We start from the raw sequence: 18,132 nt of genomic DNA on the forward strand, positions 1-18,132 counted from the left end.
TGTTTCAATTAAACAAGTTGGTTCTGTTCTAAGATGTTCAATAGCATTAAAGTTACAAGGATTACCAACAGGGTGCAGCACTATTATTTCTTTTACATTTATGACAACAGCTAATTTGCAACCAAAAGGTGAGTGAGCGTAGCGAACGAACTTCAACCTGGAGGCGAGTGAGCGTAGCGAACGAGCTAACCTGAAGGCAAGTGAGCGCAGCGAACGAGCTCCAACCTAAAGGTGAGTGAGCGTAGCGAACGAGCTCCAACCCAAAGGTGAGTGAGCGTAGCGAACGAATTTCAACCAGGACGTGATTGAGCGATGCGAACGAGATCATCTTGAAAATTAAACGTAACGGTACTTTCTTTCCATCGGTCTGTCTTAGGGGAAACGTATAACTTAGGCGATACGAAGTTCGCCGGGTCAGCTAGTAACTTAATAAAAATGGAATGTTCTCACCAATCTTCTGTAATAATAATTTTCTTCTTAGTATATAGGCTTAAATTCTTCTTTCTTCAGTAAAATTTGGAAATTTTGACAATACTTTCTTTTATAATTTCCCAATTATTTTCACAACTAAGTTAATAGATTCTGTGTGTTCTTCTTGGATACTTAAACTGCACTGTTAGCCTCATTGTTGTACCTCATTTCCAGTTATGGGGTTCACATAAATAAGAACATGGTTGAAATTTATTTGTAATCTTGACCCCAGATGCACTGTATTTTAAATGGAGGAATTGTTTTGAATAATAATTTTGGATAAGCCAATGATTAAGTTTTGATTATAAATTATATACTGTATATATATATATATATTGAGACAAAATGGTTTTAATAATTAACAATGAACATGAATAAATATTGAAAATATAACAAGATTGAGTTTGGAATTTAAATAAGGACTATAATTAATTATAAACATTGAATTTTGAGTCATTACAACCATCGTTCCACATAATAATGTAATTAAAAATTGCATTGCAATCAATGATGCATTCTAACCAAAAGTCGACATTAAGTAGTAACAAAACTAGAGTATGGACCATTACCTAACAAAAGACATATTAACGGAAAAAACCATCTAAATCTAAATGCAAAAATATAAAAAATGTAATCTGGTAAGTTTTAATCAAGTTGCACTAAAAGAGAAATGGTACAATACTCAATTAACAACAATAGGTTTACCTTACCTGCGGCTGTTATGACGTCCATCGTATCCCACAACAATGCCTCTGGTAGAGAGATCCTCATGTTCCCTCTGCAGATACTTAAGCAAACCTTGAGCTGTCTGAATTATTACTAAATCATTCATCTGAGAGAACCCGACTCCCATCCGGCCACGTAGACCTGCCGTGCCGAACGCCATGCGTTCCAAGAACAATTTTGACAGAGTCGATACATCATTCTTGGCTATTAACTCTCTCACCTCATCGTTCTGCGAATCGTTCTGAATAAATAAAACAAATGCTTCACAAATAGGTCCATGTAATAACATAGTTATCAGCATAGTATGTGCTATTTTATTTGGAACAAATATAAGAACATCTAATAACAATAACACTAAACATTTGTTTACACTAGTAAATTTTACTGGTAAATATGAGATGATAGTACTGTAAACAATTTTGATTTCCAATTATTATCAGACTCAATAGATGAATTAGGCCTATACATACTTTTATTTACATTTTTAGTTTAGGTGCATCATGAATTTCTATGACTATTAACTGCTTAAATATCTCTGCAGTTTAGGATTTAAAGATTATATTAAGGTATAATATAGTCATACTTTTAAAATTTCACTTTAACATTAAATTTCAACCAAACAAATTATTGAAATATGACTCTTAGTACGGTAACTATTTATACTTCAATATAAAATAGAACTAGACGACCCGTGCGAAGCATTCAACTGAATCCTTCTCAAATCCCACTTATTGAGATAAACAACAAACAGTTAGTTCTGCGTAGTAAGTGTATTGTTGATTTAAGTATGGGTCCTTACTTCAGAAATAGATGTGGGTTTACATTTTACATAATTAACCTTTTCAAAATATAAAATATAATGTTAAGTTAAGTATGTTTACAGGACCTATTTGAACAATACATTTAGTAGGGATGATCATATTTGATTTTTGTGTCGATGGATTTGTTTTTATACAGACAAAAAAAGTGAGTGATTGTGGTTTTCACTGAAAAATCGCACCCTTGATAAAGCTACGAAAACTATTTTTTTTTTTTAATGGGGTCTGGCACATGGTTGGACAGTCTAAAGGAATGGCTATGTATATCAAATCTTAGATGTTGACCATTTTGGGATTTTATTTTGTTTGTGTGTGTGTGTGTGTGTCCTCTGAGAGCTTGTTTTAAAAAGATTTATTTGTGCTTTTTGAGTTTGCTAGATTTGAATAAACTAAATTTAATTATTAACTACTTAGGTTGAATTGAATTAAAAATTATTGTTTTAGCTCATTATAAGTTCTAATTTGTATACTGGCAAGCACCAAGAGTTTTGTGTATTAAACCTAGACAGTTTGTTACTGGAACTAATTTATATTCTGGTGTTGATCAAGATAATCAACGTGATCAATGTAATCCAGATTACAACCTAAAACCACTTAAACTAATTTCTAAACTGGCGGCAAGTTTCTAGGAAATCAATTGTCAAGATTGCTGTTGTTATGTGCCCTATACGCTACCAACAGTCATTGTCATTATCATTGTAAAAACTAAAAGAAAGAATTCAAAAACTAAAATCGTTTTACAAATTTACCTTGTTAAACTTTAACCATTCCTCCAACTTTGTGTCAAGTTCATTGTTTCCAGTTGATATAGTTCCATTTTCTGTAGGACTCATAGTAGTTTTCTAGAAAATACATAAACTGCTTTATGTAAAAAACAATATTTGTACGTAAATATAAAAAATATTTATTTTCTATTGTCAATGGGCCTAAGGCTGCGTTAATTTGGTTAACAGTAGGTGACATAAAAGAAAATTGTGGGAGGCTGACGATTTATGCGATCACAATAATGAAACCCATTTTCAAGTGATGACTACAAGAGCCAATTTAAACTTGTTATTTCACTTAAACGTCCCAACAACATCGTGTTCATACTGTAAAGTTATTCTTAAAAACAGTAGCCAAATAATTTAAGAGTTTTTAGTTTTCAATGCAAAATTCATCTCCTTTTATAGTTTATAAATATTTTACAAATGTCAAGTGGAAAATAGGTAAGTGAAGTACCTGACAGGATAACATTTGTTGTGGTATCCAAACAGTTTGACTAGGAACACAAAATAATATAGCAAACAAACGGTTCAGCCCTAAAAATCTGTTCGACGGCCTTAGTAGAGTGTACCAGATGACCATCAAGTGCACACACAATACAGGATCTTATCTAGTTTCTGATAGAATAAAGTACTGGTATCTACTGAAGTAAATAACACTTTATCAGCAGTCAAGGTCAATTAATCTATGACAACAAAGCTGACGTCAAAAGATTAGCAAAAGATTTAGTTTAAAGCCTTCCTTAAAAAAGAGTATTTATATTTTTAATTTAAATTTTACTGACGGTACTTTTAATGTACACTCAATTTTTGTCTTCACCTTTGATTATTTCTTTCAAGGCTAATTAAAGCTTCTGTGCATTAAATTGTAAGATATATATTGATATATAACAGTAGGATTTTAAAATATAATTTTAAAGCTACCCTTTGATTTTGAAAAAAAAACCTTGACATATAGCGTTCTTATAGGTTCATTTGATAAAATAAACTAGCAACAAAATTTCCATTCAACTCATAAAAAATAATAAAATTAATATATTAGTAGGCCTACCACTAATTATTGATTACTGAAACACCAATATTAGAAACATCTATGGTCTGTCACAAAAAGAAAGCCTGAGTAGCCTAGGCCTATATAATTTGTGTTCGATCTTCAATATATTTAAAAGATAGGTTATAAATATTATTTAGCCTTCATAGTACTAAGGTCGTACTTCTAATTAGGTCCTATTAGGGCAGAATGTGGCTGGATGAAAAAAAACCAAAAAGGGAGCACAGAGCGGAAAGAGCCTAAAATAAGTGCTGAAAACTTAAATAAGGCACTTGCTTGTCAACTTATTATCAAATAATAACTCATATAATTGGCACATTCTAGTAAAAACATTTATCGACAAGTAGCTATATTAAAAGTACTATGCATTGTCATCCAGTATGTGCTGAACAGCCTAGTACCGTACTGTTAAAAGACAACCTGACCAGCTTTAATTGCAGAAGTAGCCACCACAACCACGGAGCACGTAGAGCTCATGACTTGGATATGCCTCGCTGCCGTTTAAATCTAACGCAAAAGAGCTACGCCGCACTCTGCCATAAAGATTTTCAACACCTTGCCTGATAGAGTCAGATGCCTAGACCTGAAAGCCTTCAAATCAACACTGAGCAACTCTCTTTTGCAAAGGCCACTCTAGTGTGCAAGAGTTGGTAGAGAAACCTCTCATGCCGGGATGAAATTTCCGCCACAGCCTTAGTCAGGATTTAAGTTATGTATTGTAAATATATGTTTTATTGTAAAAAGTATTATTAAATTTGACGCTAGGCCTATCTATCCGTCCGTAATCACGGTCAAAGATAAAGAAGACAAGTATCAAGTAAGTAAGCATAGTAGCCAATTACTTTGGCCTTGTATATTTTCTGGGTAGCTGAGTGGTTATACAAACATTTATTTGAATTCCAGGTACAGTACCTAGTTTTACTCTGACGTAACCTTAAGATTTTTTAAAGTTATAGAATTTATTTTTAGCTTTACAATTTGAAATTTCCTTGTAATGAATGATTATAGTTATTTAGTTTATAATTTTTATTTAAGTTAGTTAATGACACTATTCAAGACATATTGTCTAAACTTTATGAATAAAGAATATTTGATTGATTGATTGATTGATAGTGCTCTCCTCCTCGAATTTGAAGGTCGCTGGTTTAATTCCGGGGGAGATTGATTCTGGACCCAGATATTATATTTGTCATAGGGCTGTAAATGATGTATGTAACAAAAGGTCAAAATTGGATGGTAAAAAAACCAAGGTTGGACCATTGCCTTACTTAAAAAACAGTGTTTTGGTATTATATGGAGGCCACCCTTATACAGCATGCTGCGGCAGTTATGTTAGGTTGGGTTATCATAAATAGAAAGTATGACTCATCTGGTATCGTTCCATTCATAAGGAATCGAGGAAAGTCCTACAAACATAAGTTACTTATGATAACCCAACATAACATAACACCTGCAGTGCGCTATAAAATAAGTGGCCTCCATATAATACCAAAGTAACAATAAAACATAAGAAATGCCATGGGCATTTAAACACAGAATATTACTGGCACTAATACAGAACTGGTGGATGGTGGCCAACTGATACAGATTTAAAATAGGCCTAAAATTTTATTATTGCACCAGACTTTGAATTTCAAAGATCCTTGGTTGAGGTGACTAAAGGCCGAGTAACGGAGTAAACAATGTTCAACAGGTTAATTTCTCTTTTGTTTGCAGAGTGGTTTGATCCCAAAGGTTGCATCAAAAGTTGATATAAGTTATACTTTAATACTTTAAATACTTTTCTTTGAAATGGCAACCATACAAAGTAGGTATTTTCAGCCAAGTATGAATAGAGATGAGTGTATGATGAGTGGCGCGATCTTGTAGTCTTGTTAGTGACTAAGGCCGACATATTCCTTAGACACAGCTGTTAATTAATATAAGTCATCTAAAGAAATAAAAATACCTTTTCCTAATACAGTGATGATCTATTAGTACTGAGCTAAGCAGCAACCTTTTGAGCGGATAGACTTCGACTTCCGTAAGTTATCAGTTGGCACAAACAACTGATTGAAAATATCGATCGATATATCAAATGGAACAATCGAATAGGTAGGCCTAATCGATATTTTCATTCGGTTGTTTGTGCCAACAGATACGGAAGTCTACCGTTATCATATCCAATTTTATTGGTTACTTCCACCCAGCATCGCCCATACTTTGTACAGCAGTTAGTAGAGAATGCCCAAATCTGACCAATGAAGCTAAACGCTAAAGCAGTGTTTTATCGTTCTATATTACATAAAAAGTATAAAATCAGGGTAATTTCATGCCAATTAACTATGACTGGATTATGTGCAGCTCGCAAATTATTTACAACTTGTCCCAGTTCTTATTATATTAACAGTTTTAGACCCTATGCCAAAAATAAAAAAAAAATACACAAGAACTTATTCTTAATAATAATAGTAGTAATTAGTAATAGTACTTATGAAGATGAAGGTTTCAGGATTCAATTTCTATAAGTTTAATAGATAACCTAGGCCTATTGAATCTTTTGAAAATTGACAAAATATTTTCTAATGGTGGTAAAAATGTTATGTATTCCACAACCATCAATCATTCCTATCTTACATAATACACATACCTGATCGAAAATACAATCGGCACACACAAAGTAAACAGGAATCAGTTCTCAGTTGTTATTGCTGTATTTGACAGACGACGAGAGACGAGACGACGATGCAAGCAAAACAACAACAACAACGCCTGGTACAGTATAATGACAGCAGACAGCAACAACAGAACGAACAGCTGTCATAAGACCAGCTGATGTGCTGGCGCTTTTTGAAAAAAGTTGTATTTTAAGCATAGAGTGAAAATATTTAAACCATCGTTTCAATATGGATTCGTATTAATACGAATCAGCTTATAAATAAGTTACAATTTTAAATTCACTGCTACGATCAGACAAATATTCACAATTAATAATTTTACTGTAACACCATACACCATAGCTGTTACATAACACTCATTTTAAGCAATAGTTTTCAGATATTTTGGAACCTATTTTTATATTACTGATATGATAGTAGGTTTATGAAAGACTAAAATCATTCATGTCATTAAATGGTAAATTCGTCTACTAGTTAACTTACAAGTTTTTAAAAGTAAAGAGTAGTATAGTATGATCGTTGGTTTTAATGTGTAAAGAACGATGGTAGCCGTAATCTTTCTCTATGGTTTCATGCTTGCTGTCTTGACCATTTGAAATGTTTAGCAGCTGTTTTTAAACGCCAGACGCCAACCAAACCCAAACGTCAAGATTAAAAATATGAATCTATTGGTATGATGTTTTTGTCATCTCTGCATTGCATTCTGCAACACTGCAACACAAAACACAACACGATCACTGCAACTTGCAACGGCCAGAGGCACAAAGGTCAAAGGAAGTAACCACTAAACTAACCACATCCAGACTAAATGAAATGTTTTTACAATAACCATTCATTTTGATTGGATTTTCTCCATAACTGTGACCATTAGGGGATGTAACTAAAATGGATCTTTCCAGAAAGTATAAAACCTCTTTCATGACATGTAAGTTGATTTATGTTTAGGTCTAGTCTAGCCTATGTTAACTTGGTAAATGCAAGTGTATTTAGATAGACTAGTTAATACTAATTAGTCGTAAGTTATAGGTAGTAAGTAGGCCTAGTGTAGAATCATTTTAGTCAATAATTCCTTGGTGTGTCTTGAAGTGTTGGTTTAACACTCATGGATGCAGCTAAATTATTAATTACGTTAAAGCAAAAAAGAGTACACAGTTTCTTAACTGGGCTATGCTAATATTGATTGAAACTATCAATTGAAAAATCAATTAAGGCTGCACTATATTTAACGTCCTACACTCATTCGAATGAAAATATCGATCGATAACTTATATTGATTTTTCGATATATTGTTTGGTTGACACGACAGTATCAATATCATGTACCTGGGTACTAAGTTAGGGGTCGTAAATGCAGCAATATGAAGTGCGCGCCCTTATAAAATCTATTGCTGGCCGTTTTGCGGAAAAATACGGGCGAGTAGGTTATTACCGATAGTGTCATTTGATAGAGGACACATAAACGGACACGACAGTATCAATATCATGTACCTGGGGACTAAGTTAGGGGTGGTAAATGCAGCAATAAGAAGTGCGCGCCCTTATAAAATCTATTGCTGGCTGTTTTGCGAAAAAATACGGGCGAGTAGGTTATTACCGATAGTGTCATTTGATAGAGGACACATTAACGGACACGACAGTATCAATATCATGTACCTGAGGACTAAGTTAGGGGGGGGGGGGGTAAATGTAGCAATAAGTAGTGCGCGCACCTTAAAAAATCTATTGCTGGCCGTTTTGCAAAAAAATATGGCCGAGTAGGTTATTAGCCTACTGATAGTGTCAACTTATAGAGAACACAATAACAGACACGTCAGTATCAATATCTTGTACCTGGGGACTAAGTTAGTGGGGGGTAAAGTTAGCTATAAGTAGTGCGCACGCCTTATGTTATCTATTGTTGACCGATTTGCAGAAAAATACGGCCGCGTAGGTTATTACTGATAGTGTCACCTGATAGAGGACACATTAACGGACACAACAGTATCAATATTATGTACTTGGGGACTAAGTTAGGGGTGGTAAATGCAGCAATAAGTAGTGTGCTTATAAAATCTAATGATGGCCGTTTTTTGGAAAAAAATACGGCCGAGTTGGTTATTACCAATAATGTCACCTGATAGAGGACACATGAACGTACTCGACAGTATCAATATCATGTACCTGGGGACTAAGCTAGGGGGGGGGGGGTGGGTAAAGTCAGCAAAAAGTAGTGTGCGCGCCTCGGACTCAGCCACGGGCTCGCCCAAGAGCAACCGAACATTTGTGGGGTCAATGTCTCCCTAGACGCGCTACGGTAACTACTTATTGATGCATGAGAGGTAGGCCTACATGATATTGATACTTTCCTGCCCATTAATGTGTCCTCTATCAGGTGACACTATTGGTAATAACCTACTCGGCCGTATTTTTCCGCGAAACGGCCAGTAATATATTTTATAAGGCGCGCACACTACATATTGCTGCTGACCTAGTCCCCAGGTACATGATATTGATACTGCCGTGTCCGTTATGTGTCCTCTATCAGGTGACACTATCGGTAATAACCTACGTGGCCGTATTTTCCCGCAAAAAGGCCATCAATAAAATTGTAAGCCGCACGCACTTCTTATTGCTGACTTTCCCCCCCCCCCCTAACCTAGTCCCCAGGTACATGATATTGATACTGCCGTGTCCGTTAATATGTCCTCTATCAGGTGACACTATCGGTTGAAATTGGTCCACACATAAGGGAGGAGTACTGTTCACAAAAAACGGCTTCACGTATTTTATATTTAGATATAGATTTTTCAGGACAACCAAATACAAATGACTAGAAAGAGATGAAGGGTAAATGGAAAATAAGGAGCCAGTAGTTATCCTGAAGTCAGAAATCGGGAGTTTGCCGAATGCGAAACCCTTGGTTTTTATGTGCTAAACAGGAAAGGATTGGTTAAATGATTAAAATTTGTTCGTAGGTTCTACCTGACACCTCAAGAATGGAAGTAGGCCAGGTGAAAGTGGCAGAAGACAAAGATTTTGAAAACTTAAAATACCTTCTCGACAATCACACTGGATGGAAATTAGATTATACCAAAACCACAATCAAAGTCTGGACAAAAAATGTCTCCAATACAAATTTCAAAATGGTCAAGGTATGTTGAGTTCTTGACAATGTTTGCAGACTAAAACGTTAAATTACCTTGAGTATTGTGAAATCGTCTGATGTCTTTGTGAAACTTGTGGAACATCAGAGAGCAATTTTCAAGCTATAAAGAAAACAAATCCTATTTTAGAGCTGAATTCATAATAATTATGTATAACTTACAAGATTTAAGAATATTAAAGAATTATATTTCAAACATTGATATGGTCAAATAATTGTGTGAGCATTGTTAGAAACGTCAGGGGTTTTCATGCTAATTAGACAACTTAGAGTGTATCGTCTGGAGGTTAAATTAATTCAGATGGGTTTAATAGACTTAGGTGTCAGGTTCTGTTCTAGTTATAGTAATGACATAATTTGTTCCCTCAAACTCAAAGATAGGTAAGTTATTACTAAGTTATCAATCAAGCTGTTTAGCTTTTAGTTTTCTTTTATTTATACTTAACATTTGTATTTATTTATTTAACTATCTAACATCTTATTCTTATATTAGATGTGTTTGGATTAGGTTAGGTTAGGTTAGGTTAGGTTAGGTTAGGATGGACGAGATTGGATTTTTAGTTCGAGACGAGACGAGACGAGATTTTTTATTTCTCATAAAATTTCAAGACGAGATCGAGACGGGATTTCCCTTCTCATACACAACGGGAAATGCACGTTCGGAATTTTTACCTGATTTTGTAACATTGTTAGATGACTGTTTAAATACAAAAATAATTATAATAGGCAAGAATATTTACAATCTTTTATTAAAAAACATCAGCATAACATTTTTTTATTAATCACGCCTAAATTATTAAAAATGCCTACGATTAGGAAACATAGTGATATCAGTTAGGATAGAGTTCAACTTATCCTAAAATAAAATAAATCATAAAATAAAATATTAATTTTTATAAAATAGTTACTTGTTTTGACTTTTTTTATAGTAATAAAACATTCCTCACACTGCTAACACTTAACAAAACTTCTCAAATGTAATTAAAATAAAGTAATATTTACATTTGAAGAATTAATTAAATAAGAACGCCTTCGCAAAGGAAACGCAACTACAACACGCTCCTGTATTGCGGGTATTGCATTGACTTTCTGCAGGCGTTTTTAATTTTTTTTTTTTTTTTTTTTTATTCTCGTCTCGATAAAAATCTCCGCCATAAAGAAATCTCGTCTCGTGTAACGAGATTTAAAATTTCCCGAAAATTTCCCGAAATTTCGAGACTTGACCATCCCTAGTTTGGATGAATGTTTTAGCAATCTAGAGTGTTTAAAGCTAAAAGTACTTTTTACAAAATTATGAGAGTTTTAGGTGAAAGCTGAATTCACGGATATTAATGCTGAGCTCCTGTATGATGTCCTCCATGACCCTGAATACAGAAAGGTCTGGGACCAACATATGATTGAAGCTAAAGACATCGGCTGTCTGAATCCAAACAACGATGTCGGCTACTACTCAAGTAATGATGGTTTAAACTATCTTTAACTTATATAGTCAATGTTAAAATGTTAAAATGTCAAGTAAAATGTAAAAATTCGGCCTACTTTTCCTATTATTTTTTCAACCAACTAAGCAATGTATTAGAGCCTAAATTTATTAGCTTAAAATTAATAGATACAACTTTTAAGTATGAAAGTTGTTAACAATTGATTAGCCATCACTAAAAATCAAACTGTATTGCTTAGTCTGTGAATGGTTAGATAATGTAAGGTATGTTTCTCACCAAGCCATCAATCAGCTCAAATGATTAACGTGTGGAGGTTATCAATTGTCAATTATTGAGATGGGAAGCCGTCGGTGTGTGTTTAAAACCAAATATGAGTTAAGGATGAGTGAGGAATGAAGTTTAGAACAAGTTTCATTACAATATGTCAAATTCAGTTTTGTGAATGGGAGTTCAGCTCTGGGCTTCGTTAGTAGCTTAACACGTTGACTGCTGAAAACCTTTACACAGGCGCTCCTAAACTGCGGTGAGGCCTGGGTGGAGCCCCGGCGCGCTACTTAATCAGCGGTCGCTATTGGCATTGAAAGATCTCAGTAAGACGAATCACAAAAGAGCAATAGTGATTGTTCTGCGTTACCCCGAAAGTGGACGCAGTTCACTGAAACACCCAAAGGTAGCAGCACTGCCTGGATCAATAACCATGGAGTCTTTGTAATATGGCTTAAATAGAGAAAATCCCCGAAAACGGGAAAAAAGCATTGCCAGACGGGGAATGTTTAGTACCAACCTACACCAAAATAAAGCTTGTATTCTAAGCTACAGCCTGACAACAATCACATTGTCGCCGGCCGAGTGCTGGGCTCAGACAGATGCAATATTTGGAAGGCGAGCACACTCTAGAACTGATGTAGCAGTAGGCCGCATTCAAAGTGTTAATCATACAAAACATGTAACATAGCACTTGTGGATGAATAAAATAAATATCGAATAAACAATGAATGCGGCCTGGGTTTTGTCTGTCTGTACTGTTATTGTTGTTAAATCAATTGTATTACAACACCAAAACATAACAGAACAGTACAAATGTTTAACCATTCTTCATCATAGATTTATCTCCCTCTTTGACTAGTTGGAGATTATTTCAGGTATATTTGAGACATCCGGTAACAATTGATCATTTTACCACTTTAAAATTATCACCTTAAAAAGAACAAATTTGTTACTTTACTAGACTACTTTTTTGTCCTGTAGTAAAAATTTAAAAAATACAAACAGTCAAATTTGCTCTTAAAAATTAGGGAAAAACATAAATTTGTCATTGAAACTTTCAAGCATTATGCCTACCTACTGAATATCAAACATAAAAAAGTCCTTAAATTTTACTAGAGGAAGTCTACTTACATTATCCAAAATGAACGATACAAAGAATAAAGGTTGTATTACATGTACATTACACTTTATGACTGTCACTTGTGTATTGCAGTGTCTTGCCCCACTCCCCTTGGCAACAGAGACTTTGTCTTGCAGAGGTCATGGTTAGACCTGGGTAACGAGAAGTATATCCTCAACCATTCTGTCTACCATTGTCAGCACCCTCCACGTCAGGGCTTTATACGGGCCACCTCCTACCTCACTGGTAATAATTAAAACCATAGGCTATGTTCTCTAGATTTTTAGAAAATACCCCCGCCGCAGCAAACCTGCCGACTAAGCGAATTTCCATTTGTCTTAATTGATTTTCAAATAAATATATTTTAATAACATTAGGTTTAACGAGTACCTAGGTTTGCTGCTACAAGGAAACTAATAAAGTGTGTTTTTTTGTAAAATATTGATAGCTTAGTATAAAATAAATAAATTTGATCAAAATACAAAATATATCCATAAGCAAGCAAACTACAACATTTGACAATATTCTCCATAAGAATAACATGGGAATTTTAAATTTACAATTTTTTTTTAATTTTCTCCGTTACTAATAATCGAACAAAAATACTTTCATATACTAAATTAATTGTTTTTTTAAGCTCTTTAAAAAGGTCTAAAGAGAAATTTTGTGTTTTGAGGGTCAAAAGTGAGAAAAACCAATTTTTACCCCATAAAACCCCCCGCAAAGCCTCGTTCCCATGGTCCGATCATGCTGGTTCGCGAACTCATTCAAGTTTATCCCGCTTTACACCTTTAAACCAACTTTCATCAAAATCGGACAAAAATTACTCAAGTTTAAGTCTATATATATATATATATATATACATATATAAAAATTTGAACGAATGGTGTTTTTGGCCTCTGGGGACATCAAAATGAAAAAGTAAATCGGTCCCGGGTCTAGGTCTTACCGTGCCACCTACGGTAATAGCTACTCCCCTATAGGGGAATTCGCTAAAACCCAACATAGCCATTGGGTACCAAGATTTTGTAATAACACTTATGTAACATATTCTTAGTAAAGGGCTCGAGGCCCGAATATGTTTAAGTATTTTTCCATTTTTGTTTCTTTCATAGCTTTTTATTTTACTAAATAATTTGATAAATCTTTTTTTTTTTACACCAGTGGCATTTCACAAGAGAAGTTACGAGAGATTAAATGTTTAGTCTTCTCAAATGTAAATGTAAATCTTCTCAAACCTCTGTGTTTGTTTCAAAAACCATGTATCAAGCTTCAAACAGACCCCTTTACCATATTTATTGTTAAATACACTATACTGTAGAGTGTAGGCTAATCCATTTTGTATTGTTTAAACAGTGTTTTTTGTGTTTTATTTTCAAAGCAGCTACATTAGTAATTTCTCAGGACATTGTCTATGTTTTAGACACTTTTTAAGAATCGAGTTTCATTTTTGTCTACATTTTTTGGGTTTGGTAACTTGAGGTTAAAATTGTTACCCAGGCCCAGACTGGCTAGGTCCGCAGGTACGCGATCGCGGAGGGCCCCCTGCCCGAGGGGCTCTGAAGGGTCCCCTTCTCGCTTAATAATTACAAAAAAATGTTGTTACTAGTTAGAAGTTATCAAATGTTCTTAGCAAAGTTTTGTTTACGTTTTCCAAACCCCTGAGTGAGACCAAACCCCTGAGAACTGTGAACTGTGTTTGACAACTGTTTGTATCTTGCCGTTTATATAAAGGCATACAACATACTGTAGCCTATTGTAAGTTGAGTTACGTTGTTGTAGTGTAATACATCGTCTGCTCGGTGACTTGTGTTGTGGTTAGCAGACAACGGCCAAGTGATGCTCTTTCATATCAGCTGATTACTCAGCATAAAGACAGCGCAAAAAGACAGGAAAAGAAGAAAAAGTTACTGGAATCTTTCCGGTAGGGATGTGCCGATTCTCGATGCCACCGATTTTGGAACATTGGTATGTGTATCGAGAATAATTTATCGTCAAGAGTCAATGCCGCTACCGATACCTAGAAGTGGATAGGAATAATTCGGATTCGAAAATCAATTGACGAAATTCAACCACAGAATCACTGCCGCATCTAAAAAGCAGTAACACAAAGGTCAGCTATGTATTTGCCTGCGTTAACGCACGAAACACGGCTAGCACATAAATCCAACTGTAAAAATTTCTAACACAAGAAAATTCAGAGAGTACGGATAGTATTGCACAATAGATAATTCAGTGTCAGTCAACCAGCCACGATGTCCCTACAGCTACTGCATCGTCTTGCCTACAAAAAATATTTTGATAAAGAAAGGGCATCAATAGTATGCTCTATTGGAAAGACAATCTATCTATATATTAATTACGTAAGCCGATTCTTTGCGTCAACATTTTGGGCGACTGGGACGTCGTAGAATGACAGGAGAGGGTTCAAATTAAAGGTCTCAATCCCGTGACGGCGGGAAAAATAGTGAAATTCCCCAAATTTTAACACCAAATTAGATATAACATAAAATATTCTCCATAAGAATAGCATTAGAAGCCATTTGCTGCTGATTTTTGTTTATTTCAATACAGCTGATCATGATTTATCATTAAGCCAGTAAGCATTAATACATTTGGACTCATTTTCCAGTCAATTCTGCAATGTACGGTATACTATATAAATTTCACCAGAGATAACGTTACTTATAATTTAGACTTTTTCATCATGTCTTGGAATGTTGAAATAAATTTTTTACTGTACAGGTTGAAAATTTGTGTATTTAATAATTGCATAATTTGTTTTACATTTTTATCTTTTTAGGGACTTATGTCCCTACATGCCCCTAGTTCTATTTTAAATTCATACTTTTATTAAAAACATAATAGCTTTGACTATTAATACAACGAGACATTCCATCACCATATTAATTTTGTAGCCAGATTTTTTTAAAGTTTGTTATTTTAGTCAGTAAAAATAAATCTCGGCTCCTAAGCCTAACTAAAGATGTACCGGTAGCCTATTTTGTCAGACTCAGCAGAATAATTTAATCGTGTTCTTTAAGAAGGCATACTACGTGGCAAATATAAGCAGGTTGAATTTAAACAACAATATATAACTTGGTTATTTATTACTGGTAAATACAACCATAAATTAACCAACAAAAGTGGGCTTTCTGACTTTCTAGTAAATTTTGAAGGTCTTTTTTCGAGTCTAGTTCATGTTGGTGTCACTGATCACTAGTGTTGACAAAATTTTGTTCCTATTATTTTAGGGTTATTTTGGTGATTTTTGCATTACTGTTCGGTTATATAGCTAGGGGACGAGTTATTATATGATTACATCGTTTAATTTGGTTAATTGAGTTTTTAAATAGCTAAAGTAACAAGAAACACATTGTTACAACACACACAACCTCTACAGTACACTGGACAGAACGACAGAACTAACAGCAATATTAATTGTCCTCAGCTGATCCATAAGGATGAGAATTGAGAAATCTATGGAGCATGTTTAGCCTATCTAGTTAAGTTATACTTGCGTTAAGAGATTTTTGGCTTATGTGTGTATGCGTTTGTGAGTAAATGTTCAGCTTGTAGACAGTGCTTATTAGTTGTGAATATGTGTGTAATTTGTGTGAATATCCCATGTGTTATGAATCATGTTATGTGTATTTATAGTTCAATATTTTTGTTCCTTATTAGGCCTACTAATTATACAGTCTTTGTCTTGTTAGTACATATTATTTTTCAAATCCCTAAAATCTCTTTGTGATTATTATAACCACACATATAATGTTGACACAATTTATTAACTTTGGTGTGAATAATACTACACTTTAATTTGAACTACGTTATAACACTTATATTGACACTTCTACAGTGTGTATTACATTGTTGTAGTCTCCTTAAAATAATTTTTTTTTTAATTTTAATAAATAATAAAGTTGATTTTAATAATAAATAATAGGCCAAGTAAATACCCTAATATTTTATAAATGCCTAGCTAAATTTCTTCCTTTAAAAAAAAATGCCAAACTAGTGAGAAAAAACTCGTGTACAAGAACCTAATAAAAAAAATCCTCCCGTAAAGGGCCCCTTCACAGCATGTAAGCTGAGGGCCCCAAATGGTCCCAGTCTGTGCCTGTTGTTACCGTACTTTGATTTGCAATTGTTTTACGTAAAAAACTAATAGTTTTTCAACACCTCAATGCTGTTGACAATTCAAATACACTATGGCTTTCTCAGTTCCTAATTTATGGTTTTGTTCAACACATTTATGTCAATGAACTATAGTTGTATTTATGGCCGAGATTTTTTGAGAAGCATAAGCTCATGTACTAATGTGTGTGGTTGTAGGCTATTTGGTGCGGTCGTACCCTAACATACCTGGCTGTGAGCTAGGCTACATCTCCCAGACTGATCCTCAAGGCACTCTCCCTCCTTGGCTGGTCAACAGAGTCACTCAGATATTTGGGCCCAAGGTAAACAGCCACAAATCCAAAATGCAATTGGCCTCCAGAAATTTGCCTCCATTGATGTATGTCTCCGCGAAAAAGCTTACAAGTTTACCGCTGCCTCTGGGACAGTTTGGTATGATAGTTTGATACTTTTCAAGCTTGTATTTTTTGTTGTATATAATTAAATAAAGTGGTTTATATTACCTGTCCGTCTCCGTGTGATAACGGGAGAGGAGCAAGGACACCTCAGTCATGACCACTCCATATTTTTGTGTTTTGTGTTGTATGTGTGTGTTTTTGTGTTTACTGACGACCTCAATTTGAGTGACATGGCATTTTGTAACAGCCTGATGATGGAATTTTAATCCTGAAACCGGTCGCCTAAGACAACAACAATAGGACAGGGTGTCTACCAGTCGGGAATTCCGGGAAATTCGGGAAAAAGTCGGGGATTTTGAAAGGTCGGGAAAAGTCGTGGAAAAGTCATGAATTTCGGCCGAAAGTCGGGAATAATCTAACCTTTCAAAATTAGGGATGAACGGGTCCCAAAACTTTAAAAAAATGTTCTGGATCTTATATTTCTGATCATTGGGACGGGATTACATTTGAGGGGTGGGGGATGAAACGAAAATGCATCGGAATTCCAATTCGATTCAGTGATGATCAAAATAACGATTTGAATCATGGGCATTCAGGGTCCATAATATACGTTTTTGAATCAGCATCCATACGTTATGGAATCAGTATCTATATACGGTATTGAATCATTATCCAAATAACTTTTTGAATCAGTGTCTATACGTCATTGAATCAGTATCCATATACGTAGTTGACTGTTACATTGATACTGTTACTTTGACTATCAGTATCCATATAACTTATTGACATTATTCAAATGATTGACATTAATTATATAAGCTATTCATTGAGATGAGACATTGCTTAGCCATACAAGTTATTACCATCCAAGTACATGGCACACACTGAGACATTGCTTAGCCATACAGGTTATTGCCATCCAAGTACATGGCATACACTGAGACATTGCTTGACCATACAGGTTATTGCCATCCAAGTACATGGCATACACTGAGTACTGAGACATTGCTTAGCCATACAGGTTATTACCATCCAAGTACATGGCATACACTGAGTACTGAGACATTGCTTAGCCATACAGGTTATTGCCATCCAAGTACATGGCATACACTGAGTACTGAGACATTGCTTAGCCAT

General features: G+C 34.7%; 2 protein-coding genes across 5 annotated transcripts in view; one reads left to right on the forward strand and one right to left on the reverse strand.

Annotated features, from left to right (window-relative positions):
* The window catches only part of LOC128986109 (phosphopentomutase-like), a 60,169-nt gene that overhangs the window by 20,125 nt on the left and 21,912 nt on the right, over positions 1–18,132 (reverse strand). Inside the window, exons 1-3 of one of the 4 annotated variants that reach the window (XM_054406246.1) lie at positions 6,460–6,546; positions 2,765–2,857; positions 1,182–1,438 (exon numbers count right to left, since the gene is read on the reverse strand). In XM_054406246.1, coding sequence (XP_054262221.1) covers positions 1,182–1,438; positions 2,765–2,848 — 341 coding nt within the window. In that variant the 5' untranslated portion in view covers positions 2,849–2,857; positions 6,460–6,546. Of the gene's footprint in view, positions 1–1,181; positions 1,439–2,764; positions 2,858–3,236; positions 3,343–6,300; positions 6,374–6,459; positions 6,547–18,132 lie in introns of those variants that run through there. The other 3 variants (XM_054406247.1, XM_054406245.1, XM_054406244.1) reach the window with 3 other exon arrangements.
* Positions 7,200–18,132, forward strand: part of LOC128986110 (START domain-containing protein 10-like) — a 36,450-nt gene continuing 25,517 nt past the window's right edge. Inside the window, exons 1-5 of the mRNA XM_054406249.1 lie at positions 7,200–7,412; positions 9,441–9,617; positions 10,935–11,082; positions 12,551–12,703; positions 16,796–16,920. Coding sequence (XP_054262224.1) covers positions 9,462–9,617; positions 10,935–11,082; positions 12,551–12,703; positions 16,796–16,920 — 582 coding nt within the window. The 5' untranslated portion in view covers positions 7,200–7,412; positions 9,441–9,461. The remainder of the gene's footprint in view (positions 7,413–9,440; positions 9,618–10,934; positions 11,083–12,550; positions 12,704–16,795; positions 16,921–18,132) is intronic.

This window comes from Macrosteles quadrilineatus, unplaced genomic scaffold (assembly GCF_028750875.1).
Source record: "Macrosteles quadrilineatus isolate MER2022 unplaced genomic scaffold, UCM_ALF_1.0 Scaffold_2__2_contigs__length_208266976, whole genome shotgun sequence".
Classification (NCBI taxonomy): Eukaryota; Metazoa; Arthropoda; class Insecta; order Hemiptera; family Cicadellidae; genus Macrosteles; species Macrosteles quadrilineatus.